We start from the raw sequence: 15,063 nt of genomic DNA, 5'->3' as shown, positions 1-15,063 counted from the left end.
GATCCCTCACAACCGCAAATCGAATTCAACTCGACAAGTGGCCGGGGACCATGTAACTGTGTACCATATCACATGTGTGATCCCACCACGGGCACTGAAACCACATCAGTTGAGGATGGTGAATTTGACGGGTTCGGTTTGATCGACATACGCTTCAACAACGACGATCCTGTGTGCGAACACTTCCTCGATGTCTGTTGCGATAGTCAAAGGCGACGTAGCGACAGCCTCACGCCCAAACCACAAGAACAACGGCCTGAGCGTCAAAAAGGTTGTGGCATACGCAATGTTGGTGGAATTGATTTCAACATTACAGGCGCCTATGATAACGAGGCTGGTTTTGGTGAGTTCCCTTGGACTGTGGCGCTACTGCAGGCCGGCAATTATAGCTACTTCTGTGGCGGTTCACTCATACACCCGCAAGTGGTGCTGACGGCAGTGCATTGCGTTATTGGACGAGCGGTCTCGAGTTTCATGATACGCGCCGGTGAGTGGGACTCACAGACCACCAAAGAGCGTCTACCCTATCAGGAGCGCAGTGTGCAAAGTATCATTACACATCCCAACTTTAATTCACGTAATGTTGGTAATAATTTCGCTTTGGTGGTACTAAGTCAACCACTTGTCTTGGCCGATCACATCAATGTTGTCTGTCTGCCACAGCAAAATGCAGCGCCGCTTGCCAATACGCAGTGCTTCGCCAACGGTTGGGGTAAGGATGATTTCGGCGAGGCTGGACGTTATAGCACCATTATGAAGCGCGTGCCCTTGCCTATTGTGGACTTTGGCAGCTGTCAGACGCGCTTGCGCGGCACACGTTTGGGACAGAAATTCGTGCTCGACCGTTCATTTATTTGCGCTGGTGGCGTGCGTGGTATCGATACATGCCAAGGAGACGGCGGTGCACCACTAGTCTGTCCAATTGGGTTGCCTGCGGAAAATCGTTACGAGCAGGATGGCATTGTGTCGTGGGGTATCGGCTGTAAGGATGATATACCTGCAGCGTATGCGAGCGTGGCGACGGCGCGTGATTGGATTGATCAGCAAATGTACCGCTTGGGCTATGGCACGACTTCTTATACACCGATTTAAATGCAAGAATATATATATGTACATATTTTTAGCATACAGGCATACTCACACTTGCATACTTGAGAGATTATAAACTTTCGAAAAAAATTATTAAAAATAAACGTAATGACTTTTATTTAGTTTATAACGTACCTACATACATGCATAAAAATTTACTCATGTATATATAAATATGTATGCTTTTTTATTATTTCTATACAAAACTTAGAATGAAATGCACATAGCATTTGTATTGAATGATCAAATCCAGGTAACGCTTTTCAATCTGCTTTCAAATGGAACTCGAAATCCTGCTCTCTGCCATCGTTTGTGAAAATTCTTACATAAGAATGTTTTATGCCATATTTCCAGAATGCTATGTAAGGCAAGTAATAAAAGATTAGTGTATTCAACCAGATGCGGAAGTTGAGATACCAGCGCACAATGCCAAATTTGTGCAGATAGGTCACTAGGTAGAGGCCGTATGTTATGAGAAAGCGATCATACCAGCCTAAATCGTAATAGTAGAGCCTTTTCTTCGCATCAGCCTGGCTACCGGGACGATGATCAAATTCAAAGTACTCATAACCTCGCACACAAGCCAGTCGTTTGGTAAAAAAAAGAACCGATCCGGTAGTGAGTGTCGTATTCAATGGCCACAAACCATCGATTAATGCCTTCGTCATTTGTTCAAAATCGGTGCTGGTATTCGCTAAGGCCGGCTCATATACACGTCGCATCACAATGTCCAGCCTTGATTTGGTCTCAGCCCAATTGCGCCCACAAATATTGTATTCATCTTTGATGCCGAGCAAGTAGCCGAGCACACGCCACATATGTGACGTACTCTCGAAATATTCCTCATCGTACAGCTGCACGCGTGGCGCACCCAAAGTGGCAAAGCCAATAAAACCGAACTGTGTTAGCGCAAGATCCTTTTGTGTTATTTGGCCTGCACCAAGTTTGTTACACGCGCGACTAGAATTTGAATGCGCTTTGCGTACAGCGCGTAGGCTAGTCCAAAATTTCGATTTCTCTCCGGCCGTTGGTGAGTAATCGTACCAGGCGTATGTGTGCAGAATTGTGCGTACGTAGCGTCGAAAAGCAGTGGCACAAGTGGATGACTGGCGTGTACATTGCAGTAAACGTAGTATGGACGGAATTGCGAGCACAGCGACCAGGCCGTAAAGCATGCCGGCGGTAATGAGGAAGCGATATTTGTTCATGTACGATTGGCCTCTGAAATGGAAGGAAAATACATATATGTATGTATTATACACAAACACTTTTTTGGGTTTAATAAATTCATTGTTTTAATGTTAAAATAAATAAATGAAATATTTGTTAAGAAAAATATTATTTCTAAGGCCTCCAGCAATTGATTATGCGCTGGGTTCGGAATGCGCTACCTAAAAACATTGTCCAATGAAAGCCCTTAGATGTCTCGAATGACGCTGACGACGGACGGACGGACAGACAGTCACCGCTTAATCGATTTCTCTTTTCATTCTGATCATTTATATATCTATCTCGATTCGTTTCTTTATAAGTGTTGGCAGCGAATATTTACACATTACTTAACTTTAAAAGTAAAATTCAAATGTTTACGGCAAAACCACGATATTTTATCGGTTTTGTTATCGGTTTTGTTATCGATATTTTTGTTTTGATTTTTTATCGATATTTTTATCGATTTTGTTATATTTTTATCGGTTTTGTTATCGATATTTTTATAGATTCTTTATCGTTATATTTATCGATTTTACTATCGATTGTGCTATCGATATTATTATCGATTTCTGTATCGATATTTTTATCGATACTTTTATCGGTTATGATATCGATATTTTAATCAATTTTGTTGTTGATTTTGATACCGATATTTTTATCGATTTTGTTATCGATATTGTTATCGATTTTGCTATCTATATTTTTTTCGAAATTGTTATCGATAACTTTATCTGTTTTGTTATCGATGTTAATAACGATTTTGTTATCGATACACATGATGTGACATTATATGATAGAACATCACATGATGGCATGACTTGACATCCTATCACGTCATTTCACATTATATCACATGGCATCTTATCACGTCATCGCACCTCACATCATCTAGGAGAATATGTAGATGAAGAAAAGGATAAAAGCAAAGATAAAAACAAAGATGTAAGCTAGATATGTAATGTAAGTTTCACTTCTCCAGTGTGGGCCAGGCGCACTTACTTTTTTTACTATTAACTTACATGAATTAAATTAATGGTAAGATGTATTTTCTTTTTGAAATCCCAAACTTTTTTCAGCGACTCAGCCTCAGTTGTAGCTGCTGTGTATCAGATCAGGCCGCATGATCGAATACGAACGACTTCACTATAATGCTTTTTGTACTGGGTGGCGCCGAATGAGCTATATGGTTTGAATTCTTTATAACAGTTTTTATTACTCTATGCCAACGGGATCCACGCCTGGAAATGACCTGCCAGCAGCGTTGCCGAATGCTTTTGCTGAAAAATCGTCATTTTACCTTGAAAAAATCGTAATTTCGGCCAAAAAAACCGAATAAGCTATATGGTTTGAATTCTTTTTAACAGTTTTCTTTGGGGATATTTGAAAGAAAGAGTATACGTTAACAAACCAAGAACCATTCTCCAACTCCAAACCAACATTCGAAATGAAATCATGGCCATTACACCCGAAATTCTGCGAAAATATATGAAAAATTTGTAGGGTTGTTCGACTTCACTACAAAGTCGACTTTCGACTTTTTGATCGACTCTGTACAGTCGACTTTAAAAGTCGACCGATCCAGGAAGAAAAGTCGACATTGTTCGACTTTTTTTGGTCTTTAGAATAATCTGTAATTTAGTGAAATTCAATGCTAGGTAAAAAAAAAACAGACACTAAAGGATTTTTAAAAATTTTGAAAATTGCTCCATTTATACGGCATGAAAATTTTTGAAAAAAAATTTTAAATTCTCACAAAAAAAATTCTAAAAAATTTTTGAATCGATATTTGGTAATTACGGACAACTTTTTGAAAAATGTGGCCTTTCCGATGGAGCAGAATTGGCGGGTATTGGTAGAAATATAAGTGCCACTTTATAAGCATGGATAAATATGGGAGTAGCCCAGACAGCTAGTGGATTGGGACTATCCCCACGACTAATGTCGCATATTAACTGGAATCCTACCAGCAACGTTTTTAGCGGTGTTTAAAATTTTGTACCTTACGGATTGGTCAAATTCGAACCAAAGACTGTCTGTAAAAACTTACATAAACTCAAGCAGAAAAACTTTCTTGCATGAAATTGTTAAAATAAATATAATAATAATATAATATGTTTATCTTACATCATTATTAACTGAAGATTGTGGAGACAAACGATTAACAAATTTGAGGAATTTGTTTTCGTATAATAATTTTATGCGCTGCTCTTAAATGATTTGTACTGTTGTACTGTCATTAAAATTCATTTCGCTACCACACTTTTCACATTTGACTTCAGTTTTATTGCCTTTTTTTTTAAATACGACCAAACAGCACTCCGCGAGCTTGTTGGAAGATCAGTTTTTATTGGCAAATAAATTAAAAAAAAGTCGACAGTCGAAAGTGAAAAGTCGACTTCAGTCGACTTCCATTAACTGAAAGTCGATCACTAAAATTCGACTTTCAGGAGTAAAAAGTCGATTTTGGTCGAAAGTCGAAGTCGACTTTGCCATCCCTAAAGATTTGCTAAGAAGAGCACGTATGTGCGAAGCAGAAAATGGACATCACTTACAGGATATCGTTTTTCAAAGCTAATTGCAAAAAATTCCCCAATAATATACTGTATTTAAAAAAAATATATATAATAGTCGCATAAATAAAAAAGTTATAAACCATTTAAACCATATAGCTCATTCGGCGCCACCCTGTACTACACAAAGTCATTCATGCGAAGGCGGCCATCTCTGAGCGCTAGTCATGGGGAATAGTCATGGAAGTTGTTATCCTCCGCAGATGAAAAGTGAGGTGGAAACTATTAAAAATTTGCACTGCCTAGCGGCCTACATCGTATGTACATACATACATACATGATTTTCAAGACCGTAAATTTACAGGGAATGCTTGATTTGCAAGGCATTTAAGCGATTAGAAGATGCGTACATAAATTACTAATTTTAAAACAAGAATTATGGAATGAATTATTAAATACAAACGTACACATCTGTACATACACATATATATATGTATTATTAGAAATCATAGTGGGTATTGTCTATGTCTCGAGGCAAAAATGTCAATAAAATTTATGAGTTTTACACATTTTATGATACGACTGTAAATATGTATTAAGCTATACATTATGGGCGATGAATTTTAATTAAAAGATTATTTTATGTATTGTTAAAAAAATATTGAGTTAGATCGTGTGCTTCTTCTTAATTGTTTTATTATGCTTTCTGCATGAGACATAAAAAAGAAGTTAAAAATAATGAGATACATATGCATTTACGTTGATCGTAGCAAATATTTTTGAATTCGCAACGCATGTACATACATTAGGGTGGAACAACATGTTTTTTTCAGCCAACCCCCAGAACTAAGAATATCGGACCAGATAAACAAATGCATATACATATGGAGTCCCTGCAAAGTTGCCTGTAACAGAGTTGTGAGTGGATTTTGAAAGTTCTCGATTGGCCGTTGCGACTGCAATTCTCCGACGTTGCGCAGGTGGACGCATGTTCTTTATCTTACACAGGCGCATGCGGACAGACTTGGCTTCTCAGATGGAACGCACCCAAGAACGCTTGAGGCGTATCACAACTTTTACCACAACGTGATCAATTTGGTTCTTGGCCTTTTAATCAGGGAATACCCAAGTTGTTTTATGGATATTTAGATGCTGGTGTTCTCGTGCAGACAACAGCACTCACTGTACTGTTTTCATATCCCTTTTAACCTCTTTTAAAACTGCACGATTTATGAATAAATCGAAGCAGATTTTTGAGTGTCAGAGAGCTAAGGGGTTCGTTCTTGCAAAGTAGGGGAAGTAGCGGAAAAAGTGTTCCACCGTATCATTCTCTTCAAGGCAGGATGGGCAAATGGAGTTGTCATGTACACTTGTCCATAGCCAGGTGTTTGCGCCACGTGAAGGGACCAGTCATAAGTTCTACAAGTTGTCTGAAGCCTTCTGAGATTGAGGGAAAAATGAGTTATGCCCACCTGCAGCCCCTCGACCCCTTCCAGGGTATCAGACGTAAACTACTTTCTCAAGCTGGAAGACCGGGGAATATGTCTAAGAGGAGTGTGAAGGTTGTCCCCATTATCTTCGATAAATTCCTTAAGTTTATCAAGCAGATTTTTCATGCTCCACCATACCACTGACTCTTAGCTAATTATGGGTCTGATCATAGAGGTCCAAAGGACTATGTAAATTGCCGTCAATGCTTTTATGGTCTTGTGCTCCATGTGAGATTTCCACGATAGTTTTGAATCTAGTAATACTCCTAGATACTTCACTTCTGGAGAAGTCTGAATTGTTACTCTCTCTAGTGAAGAGCACAAAACTAGTTTTGGTTTGGTTAGCGGTTATCACATTTCCATTACACCACATTGTCGCGCTTTCCTGCAAACAGCGGACAGCGATGGGCCCGTGACTGGGTAGACAAATCGTCTGCATAGGCTTTAGCGTAGATATCAGTATCATTAAGAGTGACAAGAAGGGAATCAATTATCAGACACCAGAGTGGAGAGCTGCCTGAATCCTGATGACCCGAACGAATTTACTAGTACAGAATCTACTCCATGTCGTAGAGTAGAATTGCACATGCTATCGAAGGTGCCATTGTCAACAGGCTCGGCACAGTGCTTCTTGCATTCTCCGTCTCCTTCGAAGGCGTAAGAATCACCTGATATCCAGGAAAGTGAGTCTCTAGAAGAGCAGAGAGAGTCTCAATCCTAGTTTGCGAGAAAGAGCCATCAGGCTTTCTGAGTGAACTCGGCTTTGTAGCTGGGCATTCTTCAGAACTTTTAACAGCCTAGCGGTTTGACCCAAGCTTTCAAGCAGTGCTTGTATGCTTTTCCTAGGCGCTCATAGACACGCTGCTTGGGCTCATCGCCCTTCTCCTCCAAACGGACGTGCACCCAAATTAGGATGATATAATTGAATTTAGCTCTAAAACGGATCGTGGCAATTCGGTCACTCAAGGGACTATGCGATTATCTAGGGATTTTTTGTCCAGTTCATAAGATCTACACCGATCATTCGAACGTGCTAAATTAAACGGTTTCGGCTGTAGATTTGCAATAAAAACCTTATTTTCCGAAATGAGTTGCCACCTCTTAAAAATTAAATAAATCAATTATTACAAAATGGGTATCAATCGAAAAGGTTTTTAAATGTTTTTTTCTTAACTTAACTATGGGAGGGTTAAAAAAAAAAACAAAATCGATTTAAACTAAGGGAATTAGGTAAGAGAAATATGTATCGAAAACGAAACGAAAGGGGTTTCAGAAGGTAGTAGTTTGAAAATATTTTGAAGAGGGCTACCATCTGCTTGAACACTAAGAATATTTTAGAGGTGTTAACTTAACTCGTCAATTAATTAATATATGTATCGCAATGTTAGAAAAAGGAGAGATAACAAGGTTTTAGCTTGAAAATATTACCTTTGAAGAAGGCTGCCATCTGTTTCAAAGGTTTAATTTAATTAACTAATACAAAAGTTATATGAAATATAAAATTTCGAGAGTCAAACGAAAGAGTATTAAGAAATCTTTAGTTTAAATATTTGGAAGGTTTTAAGAGTGTAATATAGCCGCTTACTTGGACAAGGAGGGGCAGCATGCAAGCATGCTTGCAGGCCCTGGCTAGCTCGTCAGTGGGGGGATGCAGACCTTCCATGTCTTTAGCTATATTAACAAAAAAAAAAAATTTAATAATGCCTGATTTTGAGCAGTTGCAGTGTTACAAAAAGAATGCAAAACAAAAGAAAAACAGGACAAAAGAAATGTAAAGAAACGTAAAGAGAGACAGTCCGAGTCAGATGGAGTCGCTCCAGGTGGAGTCGTCGCCTTGTGCGTGTACTCCACGAACCCATGGACGCTGCTGCGAATCCTTCCTTGTAGCAGCGTTCCCTTTGCCTGACAAGTGTCTATGTCGGTCAGTCCGTGACGGTCCTCTCCGTATCGGCATTACGTCAATCCCACTTCCCCTTGATCTCGCAAGCACAACACCCACACCAAAAATTAGTAATCTATCACTCTATACCGCTGTTAAACCCTTCACCTATCGAAAAATACAAATCTTAGTTTCATAATACGTATTCACTTCTTTTCTTTATTTTATTTGCCTATATATGAGTAATTCAGAACTAATGCTATAACCTGAGAAAAATTTAACTTCTGAAACAAACTTTGGTATATGTATGTATTATTGAACTTTGTAATTCTATATATAAACAAATATATGAAACAGATTAAACAAAAAGGAAAAAAAACGGAGAAACCTCATTTTTAGTATTCTTGTTAAAAAAATTCAACTCGTAACCCCGGCTTAAATTTATGCATTCATTTTTGAAATTTGATGTAAATTAAAATTTAAATGCATTAATCCCGAAGAAATAATGCTAATGAATTTTTTTTTTGCATTGGATTAGCATTATATTTTTCAGAATTAGTGCATTGAAATTTTTATTTGCAATAAATTTCAAAAATTAATGCATTAATTTTTTACATTTAAGTTCGTGCTTTAAATACTATCAATGCATTCAAAAATTAATGCATTTTTCACAACTCTGGCACGTGCACATATGTATGAACAAACAACTTATTATGTTCACCCAACAAAGCCTTAGGTCAGTGTCCTACATATATATGTATATTAGGGCGGGTTGATTTGTATGGATGAAAAAAAAAAAATATTAAAAATCGTATAGCAAAAACGCAATCTACATTAAATTCTAAGAAAATTCTCTGAAGAAACCATGGGTCTAAAATCAAACCCTAATCCGCGCCTCTCGACTTGAAAATTTTTTTCCTCTTCTTTCGCTAAAATTATTTTCTTTTTTTGAAATATATTATGTTTTATTATATTATATTATAGTTTGTGCAATACAGGTTTTGTTTTGAGACTAATCAAAATATTCAATTATCAAAAAAGCAGTTGAACCCCAATTTGCATCTCCTCTGATTTGCGTTCTATATAAAAAAGAGTTAGAACACGTTTCACCTAAACTGCGTTTTGCATAAAACAAAGAATAATTAAAAAATATAGTTTTTTTTTTCTTTTTTAATAAAACAGGCAAAACAAACTTCTTAAAACAGAAAAAAAAACATGAGCTCTAATCCAGTTTATCTCATCAAATTGTTCTCTTGTATATTGGCATTTTTTTCGTTTAAGTGCGTAAGATGCCGTTGCCTCAGCTTTGCTTATTTGCTGCTTTGGTTATTTTATAATTACTGAAAACAATTTTTTGAGTGCATTTTTTTTTTATTTTGCATTTTCAATCTTTTTTATTAAATTATGAAAGAAATTTTTTTTATCTATGTTCCTTATAAAAATATTAAATATAAAATTATATACAAACTTTTTTACTTGGTTGAATATTTTTTTTAATGAAACAAAATTTTGAGTGTAGAAAAAATATAAAGTGCAAAAGAACAACCTTACTAAACAATTTTATTCAGAAAATTCGATTTCTTTTTGGAAAGACCAATTTTTTCTAACATTTATTTTTTTGGCAAAGGCGGCCATATAAATTTCCAAGTCGAGAGGCGCGGATTAGGATTTTATTTCAGATACATGGTTTCTTCGGAGAATTTTCTTAGAATTTTATGTAGTTTACGTTTCTGCTATACGATTAAAAAAAAATATCAACCCGCCCTAATGTATATACTAGCATGTTCATATATGAATAACATATGTACATACACTTCATTGTGCAAATGGATATATGTACATATGTGCATATAAACTTTAGGGGAAGGTAGGTGGGGGGTGAGCTCCCTGATAAACAAAAAATTTTCAGGTAAAAGTGTCACCGTTTTTGAAATATTTACATTTTTTCGAATTTCAAAAAAATCGTGCCTTTTCATGTGTTTTCTTTAACTGCAACTACAAACCGGGCAACACTTAGTAAATTTTTTATGTAAAATACTTCCAGATTGTTGCCTCTCCATACTCAAATGCAGTGTAGTTAAAACATATTAAGGAACCATCATAAAATTAGGACTATTTCTGGATTTTTAACTTTTTGATATTTTCTTCCCCAACTTTGACTATGTCGGGTGAAAAAAAATGTACTGAGCTATAACTTTACATTACATAAAAAAATTTATAATTTAATAAAGATTTCAGAAAGGTGCACCACTTACTGCTTTGAATAGAAAAAAAATGTTATAGCCGATTTTGTGGGTAAAGGACTGAGACACGCTAGAATGTATTTAATAGATTTAAATTGAATTTGCTCTTGTTATTTTATGTTACTTACCGGAATTCGGACTAGAGTCTATAACAAGGGCTATATCTATCAATATTTTGTGTGAAGGATGGGTTCACGTGAAATAAGATATACATGAGTTGTTTTAAGAAAAATTTATTCATTTATTGATAAAATATGCTCAAATTGGCGACCTTCTACTCTAATACAAGCTCGGCACCTTATAAGAAAAGACGCTTTTAGAGATCTTAAACTCAATTGGGCTATCTCAGCAGCAGCTCCATTTATTTGTTCCCGCAAATGCTCTTCGTTTTGAATTTTTTTTGAATAAATTTTGTCCTTATGACAGCCCCAGTGGAAAAAATCTAATGGATTCAGGTCTGGCGATCGAGCGGGCCACGTGATTGGCCCGTATCATAGATTCCATCGGCGAGGATAAGTTTCGTCTAAATGAGCTCTTACTTCACGCCCGTAGTGAGCAGGGCACCCGTCATTTTGCAGCCATAGTCTTCGCCGCAGGTTTAAGGGTACATCTTCCAAAAGAGTTGGAAGCCGTTCCTGAAGGAACTCTGAATAACTGTGAGAGTTGAGCGTTGGCGGCAGTTCCACAGGTCCCAATATCTGACAATTAAAAATACCGCACTATAAATTTATTTTGTACCGGTACTGCGAACGATATTCTCTCATTTCGTGAGGATTGTCTATCTGCCAACTGTGAAGGTTATGTAAATTAAAATAACCATCGCGTTTGCATGATGATTCATCGCTCCAAATTATTTGATTAAAAAAGTTGGGGTCTGATGCATGCATTCGCAACATTTCACGGCAAAATCTAACCCTCGACAGGTAATCTCTTTCCTGTAGAGCCTGAACACGTTGAATGTGGTAGGGATGAAATCGATGGTCTTTTAAAGCTTTGTGAACTGTAGTTTTTGGTATTCCCGTCCGTCTTTCCATCATTCTCACTGAAGTCGATGGGCCTAGTTCCACTTCCTCTAAGACAGCTTCAACATCTACCGTTGCAGGAGGACCTGTTTCGCCGCCACGACTTCCAGGTATGTGACCTTAAAAAAGTGAAAAATGATAGTTAACAAGCAAGCAAACAAGAAAGGTGTAAAAATCACTTACCTTCATATATTTCTCTATGGGTCCGGGCGAATACTTCACGACCCGGATGTCGACGATTGGGGTATCGTTCTGCATAGAGTCTTTGAGCAGCTCTGGCATTACAGCAAGCTTCACCGTAAATTAGGTGAATATCCGCATATTCATGCGACGTATACTGCGTGTTCTCTGTCATAGTATTAATAACACAATGTTCGAAGGGTCCAATTTCACAAAATCCACTTTCACTAATTCCGGTAAGTAATATAAAATAATGTCAGAAGCAAGTAATTATGTACCTTTGTACTATTTAGCATGTCATTTGACGGTAACAAGAGCAAATTCAATTTAAATCTATTAAATACATTCTAGCGTGTCTCAGTCCTTTACCCACAAAAGCGGCTATAACTTTTTTTTCTATTCAAAACTGTAAGTGGTGCACCTTTCTGAAATCGTTATTAAATGAGCAATTTTTTTATGTAATGTAAATTTCTTTCCCGGTAAATTTGTTTTTTCACCCGATATAGTCAAAGTTGGGGAAGAAAATATCAAAAAGTTAAAGATTCAGAAATAGTCCTAATTTTATGATGGTTCCTTAATATATTTTAACTACATTGCATTTGAGTATGGAGAGGCAACTATCTGGAAGTATTTTACATAAAAAATTTACTAAGTATTGCCCGATTTGTAGTTGCAGTTAAAGAAAACACATGAAAAGGCACGATTTTTTTGAAATTCGAATAAATGTAAATATTTCAAAAACGGTGACACTTTTACCTGAAAATTTTTTGTTTATCTGGGAGCTCACCCCCCCCACCTACCTTCCCCTAAAGTTTGGCACGTTACTTCTGGGACACCCTGTATGTAGGGTATAATGAAGTGGTTGAACGCACTCACCTGGTTACTGCAGGGGGGAGAGCTTAAGTTATTAAAGTAAGGGTTCCATTGATATGATGATCTTTGCCACCGCGATCACAAAGTTAACAATAAAATAAAGAAAAAAACGTGCAAGACAAAAAAAAGAAAATTATGAAAAGGAATAGTTAGAGGGGCGATTCCACCGTCACGGTGACACATTTTTACAGAAGCACATTTTTTTCTTGTTTAAATTTAAGTACAAAGTCTTCACCAGTTCTACATTTTTATAAGACTACAACTAATTGGTTATTATAAGAGTTATTACAAAATACGAAAAAAAATTCCAGCTAACTTGTATATGGAAAAAACTTGAGTTATTTTTTCTGTCACGGGTGGGACAAAAAAAGAACCCACTTTTGGGAGCAGATATATTTTACGGAAAGCCTGCGAATTTACTTCACTTTTCTGTTTGAACTTGATGTCTTATAATAAAACAAAGAACCACGAATTCAAACAAAACAAAAACCACAACAAAAATTATTGTTTTATTATAAAAAAGATTCGCAATTCCTCTGTCACGGGTAGGACAACGTTTGTCACGCGTGGGCCACGTACAAATTTTTATATGAAAAGGAGCTTTTAGTGTGGTCCATATTAAAGATTAGTTTTTTAAAATGTACGAAGCCAAGTTGAGGTTCAATTCACTCACGTTTTATCTTAGGATAAGTGCCTTTTATATAAAAGAAAATTCTTAGCACCGTCAGCCAAATTAATTATTAAAAATCACGCGATTTCCTAGCGTCTTGAAATTTTCACTTTTACCTACTTAAATTTAATGGACTACAAAACTGCATACCTACCTAAAGTTTAATACTACAAAAAGTTTAAAATTTTTGGGTGTAATTGTTGAGTTATTATAATTTTTGTAAAAAGTTTCAAATGTAGATTTATGTGGTTCTGGTTAGGTAATGTGCTAGACTTTTATAAAAAAAAACGATAACATTAGATTAACAAAATAAAAATCCAAAACTGGTCAAAATGTAGTTTAACTTAATCAGCTGACCACAACGGTATATAGATAATGGACGAGTCCGCGCATCCCCCTTCCTCCCCTGCGTCCACCTCAACAAACAAATAAAACTTATCAGCCCTGTAAACCTACCTCTGACAACTGTCCCACACATAGCTGTCACGTGTGGGACATTCTTCTTCTGTTGAATTATTCTTATCTAACTACGACAATACAATTGTGGCAAATATTTGCAATGAATTTTTAACATTATGTAACAAACACGAATTATGTAATTAAATATAACAACTTTTAGCTTTTTTTGTCACGGGTGGGACAAGACCAATACTACTTAATAATAACTCGTAATATAGATAAAGCAATCACACAATTTAAAATATAACACAATTTTATTAAAACCAGATGAATTCTACTATATATTTTTCTTACCAAACACTTGAATTATGAATCGCAAATTATTTGACACAACCTACTTTAAACTCAATCATAAAATTTTCTTAGAACTTGATTTCAAAACGTAACAAAAAAGTAATAGAAATGCATTTAAAGCCTTAATTTGTTATTTTTTGGTTGATTCAAGATTTTGACAAATATCTTATCCACACATTTGTTAGTATTATAAAGAAAATAATTTTTGCACCGAGGTTCACTTGCCCATATGTTTAAATGCATTCAGATTTGGGGATTTCAGTAATCACAATTTTCCTTATATTTTGGCATCTCTAGTACTTACATATATGTATATCAGACGAAAGATTTTAAGAAAGTTTCAGTTTGAAAATATTTTGAAGAGAGGTACTAGTTCTCTGAAACGTCGAATTTAGTTAACTTATACTCAAGTTTTATGAAAGCTTTAGTTTGAAAATATCTTTAATTAGGCTGGCCACATTTTCGAAAAGTCATATCGATCTAATTAAGTATATATGTATGCATATTATTAGAGGCACTTTTTGCGATGTTAATTAGATTTCCACCGTTCTTTCGAACTTCAAAAATGATTGGTCAAATTAAATACATACCGCTGCCTGTAGATATGTGATAAAGTTTTATTTTTAACTAAGAACTTTTTTAGTCTCACGCTCTCAATCGGTAATACCATGGTCACAAATATCACATATAAATTTTTATAGGGTAATCTGAGCTTTGACCCCTGTCCATCATGCCTTAACCGACTCCAATAGGGGCCAAAATTTATACCTGATATCTTCGACGATAGTAGCATCCACGTAGGGGCTTAGAGGCTTAGGAAATCTGATGTAAAAATTAGCTTCCTACATTTAAGGACCACCCTAATGTATATATATTTGTATTTACTCAATTCCATAGTCTCTTAAAATAAACAAACTACTTTGGTTGAATAAATCTATATCAGCACAGCATTAGCCATAGCAGGGAAAATCGCTTATCAATGCCTCTTAATCATTTTATTTACAAATCAAGCCAAGCGCGAAAACCTGCTACAAGTGAAATCTCATTTTCACATAGACGCGCATGTACACTCACATAAGCGTACTTTTATATATGTATGTACCCTGTCGGGAATTTCGTAGTCGACAACTAAAATAGCCAAC

At 36.2% G+C, this 15,063-nt stretch overlaps 2 protein-coding genes across 2 annotated transcripts; one reads left to right on the top strand and one right to left on the bottom strand.

Moving 5' to 3' along the window:
* Positions 1–3: 3 nt before the first annotated feature.
* On the top strand, positions 4–1,338 carry LOC118754796 (phenoloxidase-activating factor 2-like; the record flags this gene model as incomplete). Its single annotated transcript, XM_036489673.1, has 1 exon — positions 4–1,338. A coding segment is annotated over one exon (1,089 nt), but the record flags the coding sequence as incomplete, so codon positions are not given.
* LOC118754797 lies at positions 1,254–7,930 on the bottom strand. Its single transcript, XM_036489674.1, has 2 exons — positions 7,887–7,930; positions 1,254–2,310 (listed from the first exon to the last, which is right to left on the bottom strand). The coding sequence occupies exons 1-2, from the start codon at positions 7,913–7,915 to the stop codon at positions 1,353–1,355; spliced, it is 987 nt and encodes a 328-aa protein (XP_036345567.1). The 5' UTR covers positions 7,916–7,930; the 3' UTR covers positions 1,254–1,352.
* Between the last annotated feature and the right edge of the window lie 7,133 nt (positions 7,931–15,063).

The sequence above is a fragment of the Rhagoletis pomonella genome, unplaced genomic scaffold (assembly GCF_013731165.1).
Source record: "Rhagoletis pomonella isolate Grant_MI unplaced genomic scaffold, Rhpom_1.0 Rhpom_scaffold_04639, whole genome shotgun sequence".
NCBI classification, from domain to species: domain Eukaryota; kingdom Metazoa; phylum Arthropoda; class Insecta; order Diptera; family Tephritidae; genus Rhagoletis; species Rhagoletis pomonella.
The sequence above is the reverse complement of the archived record's forward strand: the minus strand, read 5'-3'. Positions and strand labels throughout refer to the sequence as shown.